Below are 25,446 nucleotides of genomic sequence, written 5' to 3'. Positions count from 1 at the left end.
CAAGAAAACACGTTTTTGGCGGGAAAATGTGTTTTTGCTGTTTTGGCGGGAAAACGCATTTTTGGCGGGAAAATGTGTTTTTGCTGTTTTGGCGGGAAAACGTGTTTTTGCGGTTTTGGCGGGAAAACACGTTTTTGCGGTTTTTACGGGAAAACGCGTTTTTGCGGTTTTGACGGAAAAACGCGTTTTTGCGGTTTTGGCGGGAAAATATGTTTTGGCAGGAAAACGCGTTTTGGCAGGAAAACGCGTTTTTGGGTTTTGGCGGAAAAATACGTTTTTCGCGGTAAAACGCGTTTTTGTGGTTTTTGCAGAAAAATGAGATTTTTCGGTTTTGGCGAGAAAATGAGATATTTCGGTTTTGGCGGGAAAAATACATTTTTGCAATTTTGGAGGGAAAATGTGTTTTTGTGTTTTGGCGGAAAATGTGTGTTTGGGGTGTTAGCGTGAAAACATGTTTTTCTGTGATTTTGGCATGAAAACACGTTTTTTGGTTTTTGCGAAAAAATACGTTTTTGCAATTTTGACGGGAAAACACATTTTTGCAATTTTGGCAAAAAATTGCGTTTTTGGGATTTTGGCATGAAAAATAGTTTTTAGGTTTTCGCGGGAAAACATGTTTTTGTAGTTTTGTCAGTTTTTGTATGTGACAAAAATGATATTATTTTTAGGTTTGTAATTTGTGAATTATATTAGGGGCATAATAGACATTATACAATTTTGAATGAACCATCTCCATTCAAATGATCCAAATTGGTTCAGCTGAATGGACTTTAAAATTAAGCCTAAATTTCCAAAAGTCATCCGAATGATCCATTTGAATGAATTGTACTTTTAGTGCGTAAACAAACAAAACTCTCATCTTCATCCAAATGACTCATTCAGATGGAGAAACAAACATGCCCATATTCGTCATTGTCTTGAAGTTGTTGTTTTGCCAGTAGGTCAGCACATGAATTTGATTCTCGGTTTGTCCATGTGTATTGCAGGCTTTCAAACTTCTGCTCCCATTTCCATATGTCACGTAGCCAGTTAACAACATTAATATTTTTTGTTCTCTTTTTAAGAAGATTGATGACATTAATGTTGTCTCCTTCAAAGATGACCTTTGTATATCCTTGACTCCAGCAAATCATCATTGCACCAAGTAAGGCTTGTAGTTCACTTTCCAAAGCATTGTGAGGCTTTCTAGTTTTGAACAGGCCCACTAGTTTATTGTGCTAATAATCAAGGTGTGAAATGAAGAACACATGACCAGCTTTTTAAAAATAGTTTTCAATCACATTCAAAGTTTTTCTCATGCTTAGCTTTAATTCTACGTCTAAATACATTACGCGTTTTTCTTTTATACGATAAAGAAATGGTTTTCAGTCAAATATTTTCTTTATTAATGGGCTATATTTTCCACAAGAATTATATTATTTACACGCAGTCTACATATTCATCACATAACTTTTACAAGTACTATGTGACAATGTACTTCTGTGAGATTAGTTTAATGACAAAACTAAGAAAAACCATAGTACAATAACCATTTATTGGGATAATCAAGTCACCAATTGCCTCAAAACCAATTATTTTGGCGGTTTCTTGATGAATTATTCGAGGAAAATATCCTCTCTTTTTTTGGTTTAACTTGGCTTTTTCTGAATTCAATCTAAAATATCACTACTATTCGTTTGGTATCTAGCATATAAAATAATTATTCACCAAACTTATTAATTACAATTGTTTCATTTCTGTTCCAGTAATTTCGTTTTTAAATTATTTTATTTACCAGTAATTATTTTCGTTGTCCTAAGAAGCTTTTAACGGTTATTCATATGTAATAGTCTTCCCAGATTCCGTGTAAGCTTCCCGACCGGACTTTGAACCTTCCACCATCGGTTCCTCTGCCTCTCCACTCTATATTCCTTTCTTCCTCTCTTCGTTGCCTTTAGATCTCTTCTTCCCACAAAGCTATCTTCCACCTTAGGTTTCTTTCCCGATCTGGGTCGGATCTGATTCCTCGGAAGCAACGAATCTCCAAAGCTCCTGCCTTTCAGGGAAAGCCGAGAATCATTTCCCCCCTTTTACTTAAATCTCAAACCTCATTAAGCTCCAATTCGTCTCTGATCTGGGTGGTGCTGAGTGATTCAATTCAATTCGATTAAACGATGTCGTGTTAAAAGATTGAGTCTTTTTCAAAGCTATGGCAAGCGTCATCGATGTTACCAACTACGGTCACAGTCCCGTTCACCGCGCCGTCGTCACTCGTGACTACGCAGCTCTCAAGAAGCTGCTCTCCTCTCTCCCCAAGATGCGCGACCCTTCCGAGGTCAAAACAGAAGCAGCTTCCGTGTCCGAGGAGACCAAAGCCGACTCCATCGCTTCCGTTATAGACAGACGCGACGTAATCAACCGAGACACTGCCCTCCACTTAGCTGTCAAGCTCGGCGACGAGACATCCGCGGAGATGCTAATGGTTGCTGGAGCTGACTGGAGTCTCCAGAACGAGCAAGGGTGGAGCGCGTTGCAAGAAGCTATCTGCGGGAGAGAGGAGAGGATTGCGATGATTATTGTAAAGCATTATCAGCCTCTTGCGTGGGCCAAATGGTGCAGGAGGTTGCCGAGGCTTGTGGCTACTATGCATAGGATGAGAGACTTCTACATGGAGATCACTTTCCACTTCGAGAGCTCGGTGATACCGTTTATATCTAGAGTGGCGCCTTCTGATACTTACAAGATATGGAAGAGAGGTGCAAACTTAAGAGCTGATATGACGTTAGCTGGATTTGATGGTTTCAGGATTCAGAGATCGGACCAGACTATACTTTTCCTTGGGGACGGGTCTGAAGATGGGAAAGTTCCTTCTGGTTCTCTGCTTATGATATCGCATAAAGATAAGGAGATTATGAATGCATTGGACGGTGCTGGCTCTCCTGCTTCTGAAGATGAGGTCCGTGGAGAAGTGGCTGCGATGTCGAAAACTAGTATATTCAGGCCGGGGATCGATGTGACGCAAGCGGTTTTGTTTCCGCAGTTGACGTGGAGGCGGCAGGAGAAGAGTGAGATGGTTGGGGAGTGGAAAGCTAAAGTGTACGATATGCACAATGTGGTTGTTAGTATAAAGTCTAGGAGAGTCCCCGGCGCGATGAGTGATGAGGAGCTTTTCTCTAACAACAATAATCAAGAGAATGAAACTGAGAGCGAGGATCTTGGAGATGTGTTGACAGAAGATGAGAGGAAGCAGCTTGAGTTAGCACTCAAGGTGGATTCACCAGAAGGAGGGTCTTGTAACACTCCTCATGTGGACCGGGACATTCCTATAATGGATGGGAATGGGTATTGCAACAAACAGGAGAAGAAAGGATGGTTTGGTGGGTGGAGGAAACGAGATGAAGGTCACAGCAAACGGAGTAGCGTTCCTCCGAGAAGTTCGCTTTGTGTTGATGAGAAGAAAGTAAGTGATCTTCTTGAGGACGATGGGAGGAGACAGGTAAAACCTGGAAGACACTCAACTGCTGATACTCTTACTAGAGATTCTTCGTCTAAAGCTTCAACATCAGAAGGAAGTGGGAGTAGTACTAGTAAGAGAAAGGAAGGTAGTAGTAGTAGTAGTAGCAGAGAGAACGAGTACAAGAAAGGACTTAGACCAGTCCTTTGGCTTTCTGAGAGATTCCCATTACAGACAAAGGAGCTTCTTCCCCTTCTTGATATACTTGCAAACAAAGTCAAAGCGATTCGGCGTTTGAGGGAGCTTATGACCACTAAACTACCATCCGGAACATTCCCTGTCAAGGTCTGTTTAAAACATTCAATCATCATCATCAATCATATTAGTCTTTACTCATTTCAATAAGATTCTTCTTTGTTCTGCAGGTGGCTATTCCGGTGATCCCTACGATCAGAGTACTCGTTACATTCACAAAGTTTGAAGAGCTAGAAGCTATTGAAGATGAGTTTGTAACCCCACCATCAAGCCCTACTTCTTCTAACGTCAGGAACAGTCCTAGAGAGGAAACACAGTTCTCATCAAGCTCATCGTCCTCATCATGGTTTCAATGGATCAAAACACCTAGCCAACGTCCATCAGCAAGCTTTAGTTCTGGAGGGTTTAGTATTGGTAAAGCTGAGAACGATCAAGACCCATTTGCAATTCCAAGGGGATACAACTGGATCACTTCTGAAGAGAAGAAAAAGAAGATTCAAGAGAAGAATAAAGCCAAGAAGAATAAGTCAGCTCAGAACAGCTGAAGAAACCACAAGTAAGAAAGGATCTTCCTTGTCTCTCTCTCTCTGGAAACATTGAAGGAAAAAAATACTGGAATAGGATCTAGCAGATTATTATTATTGTTACTGGGTTTATATACCAAAAACCAGGAAAAAAAATAACAAATTAATTAAATATATAGTGGGGAGGAATGATGTTGTTGCGACTTAATGTATGCTTATGATTCTTTCTTTTGTCTTTTGGTTTTTAATCGTTGGAGATGATTATTATATATGTATCATCTTCCTGAAATAATCTGAATGAGATCAAGTTGATGGGAGATTCAACATTGTTTCACTACTTACTTCAACTCGTTTCAGACACAGTGGTAAGAAAAAACAACCAAAAGGCAAAAAAACTCAAAAAGGGTAATAATATAGTCATTGGATTATACAGACACCACAATATTTTCTTTTAGACTTTCCTGCATGCTCTCCGTCTTCAGAGGCGCTGCAAATAAAATTCCACAAACGCAGATTAGTGTCCTTGTACCGGCTTAAGCTAAACTGGTAACTACTGTTTCGTGAATGACCGAAGTTAACCGGTCGAGTACCAAAGTCGACTACATAATCCATTAGAACCCTTTTTACAGAGCTTTTTAGTGTTATAATAAGAATGATACGTTACGTTAAACAAAACCAACGACTATAAAGAAATGAAGAAGTATGTGTATAGGTTGTTACCTAAGCTCAAACTCCTGAACATGAGCAATATCTTTGCCATGAGCATCAGGCCAGCTTACTTTCCTCTGTTCCAACCCTTTATCAACCTCCGTCTTGACCTTGAGGTTGCTTTTGAGATGATTGCAAGGCTCGCTGGATACGGCGGTGCAGCTTCTTCCTCCTCCGTGTCTCTTTGACGGCTGATTATTCTGCCACCGTCTTCCTCCTCCTCCTCCTCGGAAGCCGAGACCATCTTCCACTTTCGTGTTCTGTTTAGTAATAATGTCGTCAGAAGAACAAGTAGTCCTCGATGGTACGTAACAAGACCGGACCAAAGCCGAACACTTCTCTCTTGTTAACGTCGCCAGGTGGTCCAACTCAATGATCCGTCTCCAACCGAGAATTGAGCACAAACTAGACAAAAAAAAAACAGCTTCTAATTAAGATTTAAAAGACAATAATGAGACTTGAAAGAGAATGGAGAGAGATGGTAATAAGAAGAAAGAAAGCAAAAGAGTGTAATTAGTGTTGATGGTGAATGCTTGTGGGTTTAGGCAATGATGCATTTTTGGCATATGGGAAGGCTTTTGTGGGGTTTCCTTGTTTCTTTTCTTTTTCAAGTTAAAGAACATTTTGAGCTCCTATCAGATCTATAAACACACCCAAAGCTGGTCCAGTTGAGCGTACTTCTCTATTATATAAAACAGCACTAATTCGAATCATTTACTCTAAACACTACATTTAAACAAAATGTGATTAGCTAGTTACAACCAATGGATTTTCGTATAGAAACCTTTATATATTGACAGCAACGTTAGCTCACCGGCCAGTTGATCGAATGTCTTTTTATCATCTTTCTTATACTTAAACGTAAATCAGTGAAGTATATATAACACTGAACCATGTATATTTATGAAGAAATTGTACTCTCATACTTAAAAGTAATTCAGTGAAGTATATCAATAAACCATGTATATTTTTGAAGAAATTGTATTGCATTATATATATGAGTAACTAGACATTAGTCTGAATGGACTAATATAAAACTAGATAATATGACACAAATGATTAATGATTTGATTTATTTTAAAACAACAGAAATGATTGAAATCATTACTAACAACTTTCGATTTCTTTTGTTTGTATTGTAAACTCACGACTCACATGTGTCATCGTTTTAGACAAATACAGTATGTGTGTAGACAAATATACCGCATATTCACATACACGGCATACTATATTAAGACTAATTAAGCATACTATATACGCAAATGAAAAGATGAAGGTATGTTTGCATTTAATGGGGCATAATTGGTAATAATAACGGCCCAACAAAGAACATTGAGGCGTGGTTTTGGAATGAATCATTATGATGTTTTTACAGCCTATTATATCATTCTGATTCTTTTCACATCATTTGATATCAATACACGGTATAATTGATAACTTAAATACAAAGTTGAATCTCAAAACTCAAAAAGTAAATGCAAGTGAGCAAGCAAATCCTTGGTAATATTTTGGAAACTAGCTTAAATAAAAGTAGAGGTGCGAAATTGAATAGTTTGAAAACTATGGGACCTGTCAAATAAAAGCTAAGTCGTCGTGGGAAAAAGTAAACGCGCGACACGTACGGCCACCTGACTGACACGTAGGTCCATCTCAGTTCGAAAGATGCACAATATATCTTGTTCGTTTGGGCTCATAAGCTATTTATTCCTTATAGCTTACCTAGAGCTGTGATGCCTAACATAAAACTTTGGAGATAAACAAAGTTTTAGAATGTTGAACCAACCAAACAATATATCTTGTTCGTTCGGGATTACTTTTTCTTTAACAGAAAGATAAGCATGAGGAAAGAGCAGATGTGTTCCTTCAATACTTTAGAGAGCGAAACTCTCAAGTCAGTAAATCCAAAAAAAAAACCATGCTATATATGTTACATTAGATGGAATGTAAAAGGAAAAGAAAAGTCAACTTGAGTTGGATTGACTGTTAGATCTGAATTGAGGCCTAAAGCCACCACCACCTCGCCGGCCCTTTTGACTAAGAATCTCTTGACATCTAAGCATATCTTGACTAAGCAGCAAGTCCAACTCCTGCAGTGGAAGAAAAAAAAAAATCAGTGTTAGAGATAACAAATATCAATGTTGAGATGAGACAGAATGATTTAAACACATACCTGTGATCGACCAAACGGCAAGTTATTACGGTTAGTACGATCAAGGTTGTATTTACTAGCATGCCTGTCCCATTCCTGCTTGACAAAGATATATAAGACATGGAAAAATGACACAAGCCGCAGAGAGAGAGAGAGAGAGATGGTTACACGAAATTCATGTTGTACAGACTTGAGATGGGTGGTGAAATCTTCAAAGCTTGGGGCAGCAACAAAGCATACTGAGCAAGACCAGGGATAATCATTGCACTTGTTAACAAGGATTGTTGTTGTTGTTGTTGGCTCCAGTTTATATGAGAGTAAGGCATCCCAAAACCACTGGTTAGTGAAGGTACGAGGAAAGGGTGTGGCTAGGTGAGGCTGAGGATATGCAATAAGAATTGTGTATCCACCATCTTCAAGGTCGTAAAGTGCAGGAGCTAAACATCTCAGTTGCTCATGACCGTCTATGACCATCATAGTAGCCGGAGGACGATTCCTACGGGCCCACAGATTCAAATCCATTTGATAATCTACAGAAAGTATAAACCCTAATCCATTACTTAGCTCTCTAAAAATATACACATAAACCCTAATCCATTACTTAGCTCGGAAGAAGACTAACTATGAGTGTTTTTGAGAGAGATTCCAACGGAAGAGAGCTTCCCCAAGACATCTTCACCACCAGGGATCTGTGTTAGGTTGTTGCCAATGGCAGTCATGGAGACCTCACCATAGCGGCGGACGAGGCCTAGCGCCGTTTAAATTCTATGAACCACCATGAAAGGATCATAACCATCTGGAATCGGACAGTTGCTGATGTTCCATAGCACCAAAGCTTTCTCCACCTCCTCCCCACGATGCTCCTGCGTCGCCATGTCCCCCTGCAAAATCAAATCATAATTCACAAACGACCAAATCTCGCAGTTAAGTCTCTGATCGTACACATTCTCAGAGATTGAAACAGACTGAATCAAGATCACCCACCTCGATTCTGAAACGGCGAACGATCAATGAGCGAGCCTGCCACGGATGAATGTGTGAATGAAAGAGAGAGAGGATTAGGTCTAGCTGATTATATAAATTGTAAGTTACACTAGGGTTGGGCACAATATGCGGAACCGAGGAACCGACCCGAAAATCAGGGTCTCGAACCCGATCAGACCCGGAGTAAATAACCGAATAGGTCCTAAACTGGTGTATCCGAAGAACCAGTACTCAACCCGATCCAAATCGAAAACCGAATAAGTATCAGAAGATATCCGAAATATAAATATATATTTAAAATATTATTTATAATTATATGTATAATAGTTTTAAAAATTGTAATTTTAATTATAAATATATTAGTTATTTTCAATATTTTTGTGTATTTTCGGATAAAATATGATAGTTTGGATATAAATACTTATACAAAATCATGTCTAGTGAGTATATTTAGTTATTTGTTTAGTACATTTGGATAGTTTGGATACAAAATATCCGAACCGAATTGGATAAATGGTTACTTTGGATACTATTATCCGAACCCGTTTCAGATACATTAGTTATTCGGTTATTTTCAGGTTCTTTTGCATCATAACCGAACCTATCCGGACCCGGGAAGACCCGACTCGAATCCGACCCGAATTTTTATAATACCCGAATGGGTTCTAACTTCCAAACCCGAAAAATCCGATACCCGAAAAAACTGATCCGTACCCGAATGGATACCTAAATACCCAGACCTAATTAAACAAATACATGAACGAAAAAAATTGTAAGTTCTTTTTTATATGATGCAATAGATGTAACAGGAGTGGCATATAATGGTTTATTTTATTTTATTTTGTTAAAACCATTACTCAGCTTAAAATTTCACATAAAAGCATGGAGTTTTTTCTACATATAATATGGTTTTGAAAATTTTAAAACTAACATCTATTTTATAAATTATATTTCATAAACTAAGTTTAGTGTTTCATATTTAAATTAAGTTTTTTTTTTGGTAACATAGAATATACAAGTAATTCTACATCAAAAACTCATTGACTATTTTCTTAATTTTTTTATTTTTATTTTTATTTCTTACTATAATCAGCTAATTAACTCACATAATTATAACTTTAACTGTGTCTTAACTGTATTTGTGTTTTTACCGAAAATCCAACACCGACTCTGGTCTCACTCACTAAACAAATATAGAAACACACGACGTCAAAAGACTTCTTCTTTTTCTTCAACGTCTCTCTCTCTCTCTAGTCTTCAAAGAGTGTAATTAGTGTTGATGGTGAATGATTGTGGGTTTAGGCAATGATGCATTTTTGGCATATGGGAGGCTTTTGTGGGGTTTCTTTGTTTATTTTTTTCGAGTTAAAAGAACATTTTGAGCTCTTATCAAATCTATAAACACACACAAAGATGGTCCGGTTGAGCGTTGTCTATAATATAAAAAGCACTAATTCGAAACATTTACTCTAAACACTACATTTAAACAAAATGTGATTAGCTAGTTACAACCAATTGATTTCCGTATAGAAACCTTTATATCTTGACAGCAACGTTAGCTCACTGAATGTCTTTTATCATCTTTCTCATGCTTTAAAAGTAAATCACTCACGTACAATATTGATTTAGGACGTATTGTTGTAATGGTATTCATTATATGAATAACTAGTAAACTAGACATTATGGAACAGCTACATAATATCACACAAATGAGATGATTAATGATTGACTTATTGGTATAGACAAAAAGATTTGAAAAGAAAAACTTACGCCTAACAAAAATTGGTTTGAAAAAAAGCTCTCAGGCACGACTTGCAAGACTGGTCTTTAACCACTAGGTTTCCACCTGTTCTTCAAGTTGACTTTCCCCTTCTAGCTAAAATCCACCGGTCCATCGTCTGTCTTTCTCGATTCTTCTACCGTTTAGGGAAGATACCGCTGGACTTTCGACCGCTCTGATCTTTATTCACCGGGTTCTTCCCCCGACTGTGTCGGAGGGACCGTCACCTCCGGCCATCCTCATCACCGGCGCAAGCTCTACCACCAGTTACCGTGTAATGGAGCTTCCTCCTTACTCTGGTGATGCTGAGTCTGGGTTATGAAACTACTCCACGCTTACAGCTTACTACACCTCTGTAGTCTTTAATCAGTCATAACTACTGCTTCCTCTTATACCGCACAAGACTTACTACGTTGTTGTAGTCACATCTTAAGCCTCTCCTCTTACACACAAGATCTGTTTTCATGGCCCATCGGTACTCACGAGCTGACAAAGGGAAGTGGAAGGATGACCGTCCCCCCTTCCGAAAGCCCTTGGTGAAAATTCCGGTATCTGACAGCTCGGATCTCATTGAACGTAACAGGTTTACGCTTATTGGACGGGTCACCAATCCCTCAATTCAAAAGACCCGGGCGTTGGTTGACTTCTTTCTCCAACAATGGAATGTAGTTGGTCGTATTACTGGAAGAGACTTAGGGCCGTCTTTGTTCCAGTTTGGCTTTGAATCTGAACAAGACCTCCAAGCCATCCTCTCTAAAGCTCCTTTCCACTTTAAGAGATGGATGATGATTCTGCAGAGATGGGAACCGGTTGTATCGGAATCATTCCCAGCGGCAATCTCCTTTTGGATAAAGGTCCATGGAGTCCCACTTCACTACTGGTTGGAAGAAACCTTTGATGCTATTGGTGCAGCTCTAGGACCTATTGAACTGCGCGACTATGACAGAGCAAGGATGAATATACAAATTAATGGCCTTCAGCCTCTTATCATGCGTATGGATATCCAACTTCCCTCTAAGAAAGTTATAGAGGTGGAATTAGAGTATGAGAAGCTTGAAAAACATTGCTTCTTCTGCAAGTCTCTCTCACATGAAGATGAGGACTGTGATCTGCGCCCTCCCTCGAAACATGGGAGAGACAATAGATCCTTTGACATTGCGCAACAAAATACCTTGGACAGAATTGATGAGAGCAAAAGACGCCAAGAAGCCAGGAAACAATCTCGATCTCGACATACCCCTGCAATTGACGGTGCGCGCTGGACAAACTACAAGCATGGGGAACCTAGGAGTGCCCTTTACACAAATCATGATGGATCCTCTAGGATGGCGTCTGAGAAAAGCTCTGAGTTTGAGGAAAACAAGAGACGTTATAATGATAGAGGAGGGTCTGTTAGGAGCAACCTCTCCTCACGAAGAACCCCACCAAGACCGGAATCTCAAGAGCAGTTTAGCTCAGGGTTCATCTCCCACCCTAGGAACCTTCCGCCTCCTCGACTCCCTGCGAAACCACTGATCTCACCAATGAGAGATGCTAGTTCCAAATCTAACCACTCTCCTGGAACGACAGCGGACCCTGTGCAGAGAAGATCTAGTTTAGCTTCTCGGCTTTCTGATCCTCGAGACACCAACTCGCTGAGTGAAGAAAGAATCCCAGCCAAGGAGAGACTCTCTGTTCATACTCAAAGGACCAGCCAGATGGAAAGGACTGAATCACATTCCAACTCCAAACAGCTTCATGAAGTTGAGGTCCAAGAGTTTGAAGAGACTATGCCTTTGGTCTTCAATAACTCCACTACTCGACCCTCGAGTTCAAAAATTTTTGATTCAGGAAGGCTAGGCTTCGGTGATAGATCACCCATCCGAACCCTCAGTGAGGATAGGGTTCATGTCTCACTCCGCTTGGGCTCCCTCCCCCAGACTGAAGAAGAAGATAACGACGAACAACAGCTTGAGCTAGCAACACTTTCAAAAGCAGCAGGAAAGAAGAAAGTAGGCCCTTCTCAAACCCGTAAAAGGACAGTTTCCAGTCCAGTCCAAGGCATCACTGTTAAGCGCAGAAGGGTTACAAAAGTGCAGCCATCACCCAGAAGAAAGCTTATGCTGGATGCCTTTGTGGCTGGGAGAAAAGGAGGAACGACGGCTTCACGTAAAACAACTTCGGGAGCAAAACAGGTACCACCGATGGAAAAAAAGGGGAAGGATTTTCGGCTCCCCCCAAAGGCTCTTCCTTAGCTTGTGTTAGCTGGAACTGTCAAGGCATTGGGCCCACCTTGACGGTCCAGCGAATCCGGGAGTTCAGAAAGCGAATCTCTCCGGCTGTCCTGTTTCTTATGGAGACCAAACACCAAGATGAAGATTTATTTAAACTCTTCAGGAACACCGAGCTCACGAACCACTTCACGGTCCCTCCAGTTGGATTGGCGGGAGGTCTCTCTCTTTCCTGGAAAGATGAAATCCAGGTGGAAATTTTATTCTCATCCGCTAATATCATTGATACACGCATTGAAGCTAGAGGAACTTTTAGCTTTGTCTCGTTTATCTATGGCGCCCCTAAGGCTACTGATCGCCCAGCTTTTTGGAGTAAACTCACTGAGCTCGGAGCCGAAAGAGATGAATCATGGCTAATAGCAGGGGACTTCAATGATCTCCTCGACAATTCCGAGAAAGAGGGAGGCCCAGCCCGATGGGAAGGTTCCTTCCTCTCTTTTAGGAGCTTTGTGTCTCAGATGGGCTTATGGGATCTTCCACACTCCGGGAATCACTTATCCTGGCGAGGTACCAGATATAGCTATTTCATCCAATCGAGACTAGATCGGGCTATGGCCAACTGCTCGTGGTTTGAACGTTTTCCGGCTGGGCGCTGTGAGTACCTTCGTTTCGAAGGTTCTGATCACCGTCCCATTGTCATCCATTTCGATGTCTCCACCCGCAAAAAGAAAGGACTCTTCAGGTTTGATCGAAGGCTCAAAGACAAACCGGAGATCCGAGAGATAGTTGCTGATCAATGGAGTAGCGAACCCGAAGATTCCGTGTTCACCAAGATTGGAAAAATCAGGCACAATATAATCCAATGGGTGAAGAAACAGAACCAGAACAGCAACTTGGCCATCATCAAGACCCAACGGGATTTAGAGGAGGCTTTATCCAGCTCAACTCCAGATAGTAGCTTGATAGTTTCTCTCTCGACCACTTTGGAGGCAGCATACAAAGAAGAAGAACTCTTTTGGCGGCAGAGGAGCCGTATTCAATGGCTTCATAGTGGTGATCGCAATACTAGTTTCTTCCACGCAGCTACTCGAGGACGACGAGCTGTCAACAAGTTCTCAGTGATTGAGAATAGCGAAGGGAAGGCTTTCTTTAAGGAAGAGGAGATTGTCCAGTGTATAACCGAATTTTATTCGGGGATTTTCTCAGGACAAATGTCTGATTCCTCTCTGGTGGTGGAAGAAGGACTCTCCCCCTTGGTAACCACAGAGATGAATCACACATTGATCATATCTCCCTCGGCCCTGGAGATTAAAGAAGCCCTATTCTCGATTCATCCCGACAAGGCACCGGGCCCCGACGGTTTTTCGGCTAGTTTTTACCAGTCTTTTTGGGACATTATTGGTGATGACATTGTTCGAGATATCCAGAGATTCTTCACGGATGGAATGTTGGATGCACGACAAAATGAGACTCACGTTAGGCTCATCCCGAAGACCACCAGCCCGAAGAGTGTGGCTGATTATCGACCTATAGCCTTGTGCAACACTCACTACAAGATCATAGCGAAGATCCTAACCCGAAGACTCCAGCCCTTACTCCCTGCGTTGATCTCGGAATATCAGTCAGCCTTCGTTAAAGGGCGGTCCATTGCGGACAATGTACTGATTACTCATGAGATTCTTCACTACCTGCAACATTCTAGTGCTACTGTTCGATGTAGTATGGCGATAAAGACGGATATGAGCAAGGCCTATGATCGTATCGAATGGAGCTTCCTGCGGAATGTGCTCTCTCGTGTAGGCTTTCATGAGAAATGGATCACGTGGATCATGGCCTGTGTAACCTCTGTCTCCTATTCCTACCTGGTTAACGGATCAGCACAAGGTCGGGTTGTACCAACAAGGGGAATCCGCCAAGGCGACCCTCTCTCCCCTTACCTCTTCATTCTTTGCACCGAGGTTCTTTCTGGGCTTTGTCGGAAAGCACAGCTTCATGGGGACGTGATTGGTGTCAAGGTTTCTCGTAATAGCCCGGCCATTAATCATCTCCTCTTTGCCGATGATACCATGTTCTTTAGTAGAACGGATCACAAGAGCTGTGCTAAACTCATCTCGATCCTCAAGAAATATGGGGATGCATCGGGCCAGTGCATTAACCTAAACAAGTCCTCCATTACTTTTTCGGCTAAGACCCCGGGAGACGCAAAACGACGAGTCCGCCACCAGTTCCAAATCCTCAATGAAGGAGGGCTCGGTAAATACCTTGGAATTCCGGAGCACTTTGGTAGGAAGAAAAGAGACATTTTTGCATCCTTGGTTGACCGCATACGGCAACGCTCTCACAGTTGGACCTCAAGATTTTTATCTGGGGCAGGGAAACTTATTTTACTGAAGGCTGTCTTGGCTGCTATGCCGACATACTCAATGTCGTGCTTCAAACTCCCCCTGTCTCTTTGTAAACAGATTCAATCCATCTTGACTAGGTTCTGGTGGGATGCCTCTCCGGAAGTCAAAAAGATTTGTTGGGTGTCGTGGGAGAAGCTTGCAAAACCTAAAAACACAGGGGGTTTGGGCTTCCGGGAAATTGCTCAGTTCAACGATGCAATGCTAGCAAAGCTGTCTTGGCGAATCCTCAAAGAACCGACATCCCTTATGGCCAAGATCTTACTAGGCAAATACTGTTTCAGATCACACTTCCTCGAAACGAAAACAGCATCTGGCTCTTCTCACGGCTGGCAAGGAATACTGGTGGGACGCGACCTTCTCTCTAAAGGGCTAGGGTGGGCTATTGGTTCAGGATCAAAAGTTGATATCTGGAATGAACCCTGGCTTTCGCCTGCTGAACCACTTGGCGTTATAGGTCCTCCTCCAATAACTACTAAGGATTGGAAAGTTAACAAACTTCTGACCCCTTCCATGGAATGGGACCTCACGATAATCCGCGAGCACCTGCCCCAGTACGAGGAAATGATTCGCAGGCTGATTCCTAGTACTCTTGGTATGCAAGATGAGCGTGTGTGGTTACCAAATGCCTCTGGCGTGTACTCCACGAAGTCGGGATATGCTATCGCTAAACTCTGCAATGGTGAGCCGAGTGACTTTGTCTTTGACTGGAAGAAGTGCATTTGGCAAGTAGATACATCCCCGAAGATAAAACACTTCCTCTGGAAGTCAAATAATAAGGCGCTCCCGGTTGGATCATGTCTGGCGAGTAGGGGATTATCCATTTTACCTACCTGCAAGCGCTGTGGGAACTTTGAAACGGAGCTTCATGTTTTACTACAATGTCCATTTGCCTCGCAGGTCTGGGAACTGGTTCCTTGTCTCTTCAAACCCGACCCGCTTGAAACTTCCTCTGTTTCAGACTTACTCCAACGATGCAAAAAGATGCTCTCACTCCCACCGCTTGGTCTCGGGGTTACGCCTCTCTATCCATGGATTCTTTGGATCCTTTGGACGAATAGGAACAAGCTCTTGTTTGACAACAGACTATTCACGGCGAAAGACTCAATCCTCAAAGCTATTCAAGACGCCCGAGCCTGGAAGGCAGCTCAGGCTATTACCGCTATCACCGCTTGCCCTTCACTACCACATTATGTGGTTCCGTCGATGCCTTACATTCCCCCGCCTGTTAACTCTTATACATGGTCTTCTTTTTCAGATGCAGCATGGGATGTTTCAACGGGGAACTGCGGTCTCGGATGGCATCTTCGAGACTCCACAGGATTCTGTGCAGAGAATTCTTCTTCTCACCGACGCTTTGTTACCTCGGCCCTTGTAGCTGAGGCACTAGCGGTTAAAGCGGCAGTCAGTGCTGCAGTATCGTCACATGTCAGCAGTCTCCAAGTATTCTCTGACTCAAAGGCTCTTATCTTTCTCCTGAAGTCACAAGGACAAGATGTTGCCTTGAAAGGCATCCTACATGATATCCATCTGTTGGCTCAGTCTTTCACATCTATCTCTTTTATTTTCATTCCGCGTTTAGCAAATGCTCAAGCCGATTCATTAGCGAAATCGGCGTTGTATCACCTACGCTCTTCTACTCTTGAGTAGAGTTAACTTTGCTCTTAATATAAGTTAATTTGATCAAAAAAAAAAAAATGATTGACTTATTGAAAAACTAGAGAAATGATTCAAATCATCACACTAATAAATGCGCAAACTGCATCAGCATTCCAATTTCTAGATGTCCACCAAAAAAAAAATTGATTTCTTTTGTTTGTAATGTACACTCGTGACTGATATGTGGCATCGTCTACGTAGTATACTAAATATAGTCTGTGTCTACACAAATATAGAACATATTAACATACACTGCATACTATATTAAGTATGTATTATATACGCAAATGAAAAGATGGAAGGTATGTTATGCATTTAATGGGCCATAGTTGGTAATAATAACGGCTAGCATAAAGAACGTTGAGGCGTGGCTTTAGAACGAATCCTCATTATGATGTTTCCATTACAGCCTATTTATCATTCTGATTCTTTTCACATTATTTCATATCAATGGAATCACACGATATAATTGATAATTTATGGAGTATACAAAGTTGAATTACAAAAGTAAATGCAAATGAGCAAATCCATAATATATTTTGGAAACCAGCTAAATAAAAGTTGAGGGGCAAAACTGAATAGTTTGAAAACTATGGGGACCTGTCAAATAAAACCTAAGTCGTCGGGGGAGAAAGTAAACGCGCGACACATACAGCCCTCTGACTGACACGTGTCCATCTCGCTTCGGTAGATGCACATTACACATGAAAATATATTTGTGACCTTCAAAATAAAAATGAAATGAAACGATATTTTTCTTTACTTCGTTAACGCAGATGTACGATAGTGATTACAGATATAAACAGTATGGTTTATACTCATTCGAAAAGAAAAAAATTAGGTGCTAGGAATATGGTTTTCCTACTTTTTTTTTTAATTAAAAATCCGTCAATTTCCATTAGAATCGCCAGATCATTGAAAACAGTCGGCAAAACAATTAATTCGCTTAATTAAGGATAAGGTGCATCGTATTAAATATTACTACTGTCGATATGGTTAGGTGGGAAGTTATAACTATGGGCTAGAAATTAGAAAAAAAATTTCCTAAACAATAAGACCCAACTTAAAAAAGAAACAAAAATTGGCCAAGTCGAAGTCGTGTGAGAATAATAGGGACGGATATGCCACGTGGCCGAAATCCATAGGTTTAAAAGACGACCAGCCCGCGGTATTTTAGATCCAGTTGACAATAATGAACCAAGACAGGACTCCGTCCAGGTTCCTTCTTCTTCCACAATATATCTACTTTCCTCTCACACACCCCTAGAGAGAGAGAGAGATAGACAGAACGGTGTTACCGCTTTAAGGGGAGAGAGAAAGATACAGAGAAAAAGTTCCCTTCTTCATTTAGAAATTTAGATACAGAGAAGACAGAGAGTTTGTGATGATGAGTCTGAGAAGAGGAGGAGAGAGACAGGACTTTCCGGCAGCAGCGTACAACGTTGTCCATAAGCTGCCTCACGGTGACAGTCCTTATGTCCGAGCAAAACATGTTCAGGTAATAAATAAATATATTTCACTGTAGATTTTTTTTTGGTAAAAAATATTGATTAGATTGATTTGTTTGGTCAGCTTGTGGAAAAGGATGCAGAAGCAGCGATAGAGCTGTTCTGGAGAGCGATCAGAGCGAGAGACAGAGTGGATAGTGCTCTTAAAGACATGGCTTTGCTTATGAAACAACAGAACAGAGCTGATGAAGCCATTGAAGCTATTCAATGCTTTAGAGATCTTTGTTCCAGACAAGCTCAAGAATCACTCGACAATGTCCTTATCGATCTCTACAAGGTATAAAACATTTCTCAGACCTGACAATTATTCTATTAATGTTCCAAAAAAAACAATTATTATATTGTCTGGTTATTGTTAAGGTTATAGAATTGTTTAGCAAAAAAAAAAAATAATAATAGAATTGACAAGATTTGAATGTTGAGCAGAAGTGTGGGAGGATAGAAGAGCAAGTTGAGTTACTGAAGCAAAAGCTTTGGATGATATATCAAGGAGAAGCATTCAACGGGAAGCCGACGAAGACGGCGAGATCTCACGGGAAGAAGTTTCAGGTCACGGTGGAGAAGGAGACATCTAGGATCTTGGTACGGTTAAATCTCAGTGATCTTTTAGTTTTGCTATATTAGAGGTTTTATTGAAGCTGATTGGGAACTTGTGTTTACAGGGAAACTTGGGATGGGCTTATATGCAGCTAAAGGATTACACAGCGGCTGAAGCTGTGTACCGTAAAGCTCAAGTTGTAGAGCCTGATGCAAACAAGGCTTGTAATCTTTGCACTTGTCTCATCAAGCAAGGGAAGTTCGATGAAGCGAGGACGATTCTGTTTCGTGATGTATTGCAGGAGAAAAGAGAAGGGTTTGGTGATGATTCGAGGTTGAAGGCTCGAGTTCAAGAGCTGTTGAGCGAGCTAGATGTTTTTGCTTCTGTGTCTGTGGAATGTGAGGTTGGTATGGATGAGATTGCAGTTGTTGAAGGGATTGATGAGTTTATGAAAGAATGGAGGAGGCCTTTGAGGACAAGAAGACTTCCGATTTTCGAAGAGATCTTGCCACTGAGAGATCAACTGGCTTGTTGATGTTTCTGTGTTGTTTTGAATACTGAATAGGAAACTTTTCATGTAGAAGAGTGTAGTGAATGTAAGTTTACTTCTTGTAAGCTGTTTTCGTATCATCGTTAACTTGTTACTTATTGTAATGTCTAATGAGTAACAAAAAAAACTCTCATTCCAAATACTCTGTACTACTACTTTCATTAAATAGAAGAAAAAAAAGATATTTAGAGGTCAAGATTGGGGGGAACTATAAACCGAACAGAAGACTCGTAGGTTACAAAAAAAGCATAAAGGCCTAAGTACCTAACCTGTATGATAGGCAAAACCAAAGAAAAGCTAAAAGTCTCTCTTCCAAACAGTTGACCATGACACTTCATCCGTGGTACCAATTCAGTTTCTCCTAACTATACCCACATTCAGCATACATACAGAAGCGGATTAGAGGTTGGCCACAGAAGAAGTCGAAAAGAAAGCCATCGGTATATGCCTCCCGGCAGATTCAACAACAACACAGTACGCTGCCATACCATAAGACTTTAGAACCGTTGATTCTTCAACCAGAAACCAACCAGCAACTACGATTCGAAATTCAAACAATCCATCCATAATCTGATGGAAAACATCAATCAAGAATATGATTTTTGGTTATAAATGAGTATTGACCAAAGATTATATCCAACAAGGACATGAATGAATAATATGATGAAAACACATGCAGAAGTAGATCAACATGAGAACGTGTTCAGATTGAGATGGGAGACATATACCACTACAAGAAAACAGCGGTATTCTGACAGACGTTCCGACGGAAAATGAAATCCTCGGAAAATTCCGAGGAAATTCCGAGAAAACACAAAATTTGGTTTCCTCGGAATTTCCTCGGAATATACCGACGGAATTCCAAGGAAATATCATTCTGTCGGAATATTCTTATGGAATTCCGAGGAAAATTGTATTCCTCGAAAAACACCGATGAATTCCGAGGAAATATTATAGACGTTAGAGAGCCGTTGGGGGATTTTAAAAATTCCGAGGAAATTTCGACGAACTAGCCGTTGGCATCGGAATTCCGTCGGAATTTTCTCGGTCTGTCGGAAGGATTTCAACTATAAATACAAGCACCCCTCTTCCTCTTCATTCACTCCATATCTTCATCCTCCCTCTCACTCTCTTTAGACACAAATTTGATTCATAAAAAACATGTCTTCTTCAAATTATTTTCGTTCTTGGATCGATCGACCTCATTTGGATCCGAACACGAGATTGCTTACGGAAGAATACCAACGAGGTATAACCGAATTCATGGGGTTAGTTCACCGACAACCGGAAGAAAAAACAGGTATGTTAAGATGTCCTTGCTCTAATTGTAAAAATAAAAAGGTTATTAAAGAGTGGGATGTTTGGACTCATCTATATTTGAGTGGGTTTACACGAAGTTACAAAATTTGGTATCATCATGGGAAAACTGATTATGAACATGGTAGTACTAGCGAACCTCAGCCAGCGGTTAGATTAGAAGAACCAATTAGAACAGATGTAGATTATGGTGTAGGTACTGAGCATATGGTAAATGATCATTTTAGAGAGGAAGATTTACCCAATGCCGAAGCTAGAAGATTTTATGATATGTTGGATGCTGGAAAGCAACCATTGTACGAAGGTTGCAGAGATGGTCATTCAGCTTTATCATCTGCTATAAGATTGATGGGCATTAAGACAAATTATAATTTGGCGGAAGACTGTGTGGATGCGATTGCTGATTATGTAAAAGGTATTCTACCCGAAGATAATGTAGCTCCTGGCTCATACTACGAGGTTCAGAAACTCGTAGCTGGTCTTGGTTTATCGTATCAAGTAATAGATGTATGCAGAGACAACTGCATGATTTATTGGAGGGCGGATGAACAGCGGGTTTCATGCAAATTTTGTGGGAAGCCTCGTTATAAAGATACGAGTGGAAGAGTTCCAGTGCCATATAAAAGGATGTGGTATTGCCTTTGACGGAAAGGTTGCAGAGGCTGTATCTGTCTGAACGCACAGCGCAACCAATGAGATGGCATGCGGAGCACTCAACAGATGGTGAGATCAGACATCCTTCAGATGCAAAAGCGTGGAAGCATTTCCAATCAAAGTATCCCGACTTTGCGTATGAGAGAAGAAATGTCTACCTTGGATTATGTACTGATGGTTTCAGCTCGTTTGGCAAGAGTGGAAGACAGTATTCTCTATGGCCAGTCATTCTTACACCATACAACCTACCCCCAAACTTGTGCTTGCGACGAGAGTTTTTGTTTCTCTCGATTCTCGTTCCCGGACCAGAGCATCCTAAGAGATCACTTGATGTGTTTCTTCGGCCACTTATATCTGAGTTGCAACAACTATGGGCTCAAGGTGCTGAAACATACGATGTTTCGTATAAAGAAAACTTTCAAATGCGGGCAGTACTAATGTGGACAATAAGTGATTTTCCAGCATATGGTATGTTATCTGGATGGATAACGCATGAAAGGCTATCATGTCCATATTGTCAAGATAACACTGATGCTTTCCAACTAAAACACGGAAGGAAAACGTGTTGGTTTGACTGTCACAGGAGATTTCTACGACCAGATCATCCATATCGTAGAAGTAGAAATTTGTTTACGAAGAACAAGAGGGTGTTTGACAGTCCACCTCCGGAAATTCGTGGGAAAGATTTGAAGACACAACTTAGAGATTTTGGTGCAGAAAGGACGCCAGACGTCGGTGGACATGAGCGTTTTCCGGTAGATGGTGTTGGAAACCTACATAACTGGCACAAAAAAAGTATTTTCTGGGATCTGCCATACTGGGAGGATCATCTACTAAGGCATAATTTAGATGTCATGCATATTGAGAAGAACTTTTTTGACAATCTCATGAACACGATCCTTAATGTTCAAGGTAAAACAAAGGATAATTTGAAGTCAAGACTGGATTTAGTCGATATATGTGCTCGTTCAGAACTTCATGTTGATGAGAATGGTAGGGATCATTTTCCCATATACCGACTTGATGCAGCGGGAAAGGATGCGTTCTTTGATTGGATTTCAAACGATGTGGAATTTCCAGACGGTTACGCATCTAATTTGCGTAGCTGTATCGACAGAAAGGAAGGAAAGTTTACTGGCTTGAAAAGCCATGATTGCCATGTAATGATGCAGCGCCTCCTTCCGTTTGCCTTCAAGGAACTATTACCACGAAATGTTCATGAAGCAATTGCAGGGATAAGTAGTTTCTTCCGCGATTTATGCACAAGATCAGTGACTCTTGAATGTATTGAAAATTTGAAGACTAACATAGCCGTGATTCAGTGCAACCTTGAGAAGATATTTTCTCCCTCATTTTTTGATGTTATGAAGCATCTTGTTATTCACCTGGTAAGAGAATTGGAACTTGGTGGTCCTATGCAGTATAGATGGATGTATCTGTATGAGCGGTATATGTTCCATTTGAAGAAGATGGTGAAAAATTTAAGTAGGGTGGAAGGTTCTATAGTCGCACAGATGATCAATGAAGAAACTTCAAACTTTGCCGAGTACTACTTTCCAGCAAAAGTTCAGACCAAAAACAGAAGACCTGCTCGGCATGATGATAGAGGCGAACAGGCGACATATCATTGGAAGGTTCCAGACATTTTCACAGACGTTGGACGACTTAGCGGAAAACCAAAGGACCGTCGACTTACTGATCAGGAGCGCAGTCATTTGCAAAAATATTTACTCACCAACTGCGAAGATGTTCTTCAATATGAGAGGATTTTCATGGCAGAAAAGCGGTTCGAATATAGATACGCCACAGAGGACGAACTAGAAGAAATGAAGCAGAGAGAATTTGGTGGATGGATGTTTACTTATGTGAGTGCTGGTTTGGCAAGAGGTGAAACATTTGACGATTGGATACGCGAGATGGTCGTTGGACCAAACTTTGTTGTGAAGTCATATCCGAGATTTTGTACTCGAGGATATGCATTCACAACTCAGAAGAGGAGACATTCGAGTACGACTTACGATGCTGGTGTTTGTTCTGCATCAGGAGATGATGTATACTACGGACACATAAATGGGATTTTGGAAATCAAGTATTTGGGCATGGTTGGATTGCGCTGTACTGTTTTCTATTGTGATTGGCACGACAACACTCCAGATCGAGGTGTGAGAACAGATGCATTTGGTGTTACATCAGTAAATTCGAGACGGAAGCTGCAATATTATGATCCTTTCATTCTTGCTTCTCAGGCCGATCAGGTTTGTTATATCAAGTACCCCCGGGTAAGGAACAGAGATGATCCATGGGTTACTGTTACAAGACTCAACCCGAGAGGCCGAGTTCAGGGAAGTTCTGAGCTGGAAGACCCACTACAACCAAGCACATCCGGCAACTTAAGTGCAGTAGAAGATTTAGGTGGAGTTGGCCTTGTAGTCGATTTAACCGACTTCGGAGAGGAAGCTGCCGTTCACGTAGAGGATGAACCAGTGATTGGAGAGTTTCACCAAGATCCAGATTCAGATTCATCTGGTGATGACGACTCAGAAACAGACTAGCGTCGACCTTTTTTTTTTTTTTAATATAAATACCGAGGAAATTCCGAGGGCAGATCGGTTTTCCTCGGAATTTCCTCGGAATAGATCTTGTCGATTTAGGTATTTGATTATACATTCCTTTTCTTCGGAATCTCCTCGGAATTTTCCGAGGAAATTCCGACGAAGATAAGGTTTTGCTCGGAATTCCCTCGGAAAATTCCGAGGAAATTTCGAGGAACTTGGGGTTTTAAACCGAAAACAACTTTTTACGGATTGAATAACACGTATATAACCTTCATTAAGTGTCTTAACCAGATTATGATGTTTGGAACTAGGAACTTTGGTGTTTTATCCAATAACAAACACTTTTACGATTGCATGAACGAAAACCACACAACATAAGAGAAACACTTATACACTTTAATAAACGGTAAAGGGAATACTTACAATTATTTTTGAAATTTTGTTATTTCATGGTTTATGATCATCTATACAAAGAATCCTCAATGGTATGCATTATAATTGTATAAGAAATGAAATACGGCGAAAATAATCGATGTTTTAAAACCCCAAACCCTGGTACCTCAGAATTTCCTCGGTAATTACCGAGGGTATTCCGAGGAGTCCTGGTTCCTCAGAATATTTTCATTTAACCGGGTAAACCAAGCCGCCAAATATTTCGCGAAAATTGAATTAAAGATTTCCGAGGAAATTCCGACGGAAATATAAAATATTTTCGAGGAAATTCCGACGGATAGTTTCCGTCGGACGCCTCATAATATTAGGGCGAGCCCGATCTTCTTCCCCATTTCTCTCTTTCTCTCCGCGCCGCACAGGCTCTCCCTCTCGCGATTTCCGGCGACTCCACCATTCTCTCTCCCGATTTCCGGCGAATCTGCCCTAATCCTCCCCCATAATCATGTATGAACCCTATCCCACTTTCTTAGGGTAGATTTGTATGGTTTTTAAGTAGATTTGATGATTTTGGAATGATATTTATAGATTTTTGTTAGGTTGAATGGTAGGATTGTGTAAAATCGAGTTTGATTATGTATTTCACTTGATTTGGATTTTTTTTTTGGTTTTTATTGATTTTGTGGTTATAAAAATCGAATTTGTAATTATATATATATATATATATATATTCAAAACGTTTTTTGTATATAAAATCTATTTTTTGCATTTTAAAATCATTTATATATTTATTAATGATTTTTATAATCTATAAAACTTTTTTGTGATTAAAAATCATATATATAATATTTAAAATCATTTTTTGTGGTAATAAAACGTTTTATGTATTTTATATATAAAATATAAATTTCTATATTTATTAAACATTTTTAATATTATTAAAACTATTTTTTGTAATTATTAAACATTTTAAATATTTTTAAAACTATTTTTTGTAATTATTAAACTGTTTTTGGGGTTTATTAAAACTATTTTTTTTTAATTTTTAAACTATTTTTTATTTATTAAAACTTTTTTTGTTAATTATTAAACTATTTATATTTTTGTGATTAAAAACTATTTTTAATTAAAACTATTTTTTTTTAATTTACAGGTCTAATAATGATCAGATCCGGCCTCGCCAGCGTCGTAGCCGGGGTGGTATGGAGAGCCAGTCTCGGGGTTCGTCCAGCCATGTTCAGGATTCCGTTTCGCCCCACAGCTCCTACCATACATCTCCCTCTCCATTACCCGCTCCTGCTGCTCCCGCTGCTGCACCCGCTCCTGCTCCTCCGGGTCTTCCGGGAGTGATGAGTGTTGCGGAGTTGGTTCGACAGCCCGGTCGTGACCATCTTCCATATCTCACTGAGTATCCACATGGACATGGTCAAACATGGTAATTAAACTTTTATTTTTTTAACTATTTTTTATTTAAACTGTTTTTTTATTAATAATTTGTTTTTTTTATTAGGTTCAACCGATCCGGGAACGGGATTAGCGCATGGATCAACCGTATGATGTACTCGGCCCTCGACAAGGGACATCCGACTTTCACTGACTTCCCTCCCGAGAAGCAGCATCTGTGGTTTAGTCAGTTTGCGGTAAGTATTCAAATTTTTTACTTATATTTTTTATTTATTAAAACTATTTTTTGTAATTATTAAACTATTTTCAATATTTATTAAATATTTTAAATATTATTAAAACTATTTTTTTAATTATTAAACTATTTTTTATTTATTAAAACTTTTTTTGTAATTATTAAACTATTTTCTATATTTATTAAACTAT

General features: G+C 40.2%; 3 protein-coding genes across 10 annotated transcripts; 2 read left to right on the top strand and 1 right to left on the bottom strand.

Moving 5' to 3' along the window:
* The first annotated feature begins 1,365 nt into the window (after nucleotides 1–1,365).
* LOC103844219 (ankyrin repeat domain-containing protein 13C-B) lies at nucleotides 1,366–4,531 on the top strand. Its single transcript, XM_009121006.3, has 2 exons — nucleotides 1,366–3,778; nucleotides 3,859–4,531. The coding sequence occupies exons 1-2, from the start codon at nucleotides 2,189–2,191 to the stop codon at nucleotides 4,231–4,233; spliced, it is 1,965 nt and encodes a 654-aa protein (XP_009119254.1). The 5' UTR covers nucleotides 1,366–2,188; the 3' UTR covers nucleotides 4,234–4,531.
* LOC103844221 lies at nucleotides 4,502–8,135 on the bottom strand. 8 transcript variants are annotated; one of them, XR_004452574.1, is made up of 6 exons: nucleotides 8,050–8,114; nucleotides 7,658–7,950; nucleotides 7,238–7,617; nucleotides 7,091–7,165; nucleotides 4,933–7,007; nucleotides 4,502–4,699 (listed from the first exon to the last, which is right to left on the bottom strand). XR_004452574.1 is itself a non-coding variant. In XM_033282316.1 (5 exons), exons 3-5 carry the CDS (start codon nucleotides 7,544–7,546, stop codon nucleotides 6,848–6,850), a joined length of 522 nt encoding a protein of 173 aa, XP_033138207.1. In that variant the 5' UTR covers nucleotides 7,547–7,565; nucleotides 7,692–7,950; nucleotides 8,050–8,114; the 3' UTR covers nucleotides 6,694–6,847. The 8 variants fall into 8 exon arrangements, 7 of the variants coding, with proteins under 7 accessions (XP_033138207.1, XP_033138208.1, XP_033138203.1 ...); XM_033282316.1 differs by lacking the exon at nucleotides 4,502–4,699 and having other exon boundaries at nucleotides 6,694–7,007; nucleotides 7,260–7,565; nucleotides 7,692–7,950; XM_033282312.1 differs by lacking the exon at nucleotides 4,502–4,699 and having other exon boundaries at nucleotides 6,731–7,007; nucleotides 7,238–7,599; nucleotides 7,692–7,951; nucleotides 8,054–8,135.
* A 9,206-nt stretch (nucleotides 8,136–17,341) lies between these two features.
* Nucleotides 17,342–18,896, top strand: LOC103844223 (protein SULFUR DEFICIENCY-INDUCED 2). Its single transcript, XM_009121009.3, has 4 exons — nucleotides 17,342–17,602; nucleotides 17,677–17,889; nucleotides 18,039–18,194; nucleotides 18,275–18,896. Exons 1-4 carry the CDS (start codon nucleotides 17,489–17,491, stop codon nucleotides 18,683–18,685), a joined length of 894 nt encoding a protein of 297 aa, XP_009119257.1. The 5' UTR covers nucleotides 17,342–17,488; the 3' UTR covers nucleotides 18,686–18,896.
* The last annotated feature ends 6,550 nt before the right edge of the window (nucleotides 18,897–25,446 follow it).

Source organism: Brassica rapa, chromosome A10 (assembly GCF_000309985.2).
Source record: "Brassica rapa cultivar Chiifu-401-42 chromosome A10, CAAS_Brap_v3.01, whole genome shotgun sequence".
In the NCBI taxonomy this organism is placed as follows: Eukaryota; Viridiplantae; Streptophyta; class Magnoliopsida; order Brassicales; family Brassicaceae; genus Brassica; species Brassica rapa.
Note: the sequence above shows the minus strand (reverse complement) of the source record. Positions and strands in the feature narration are given on the sequence as shown.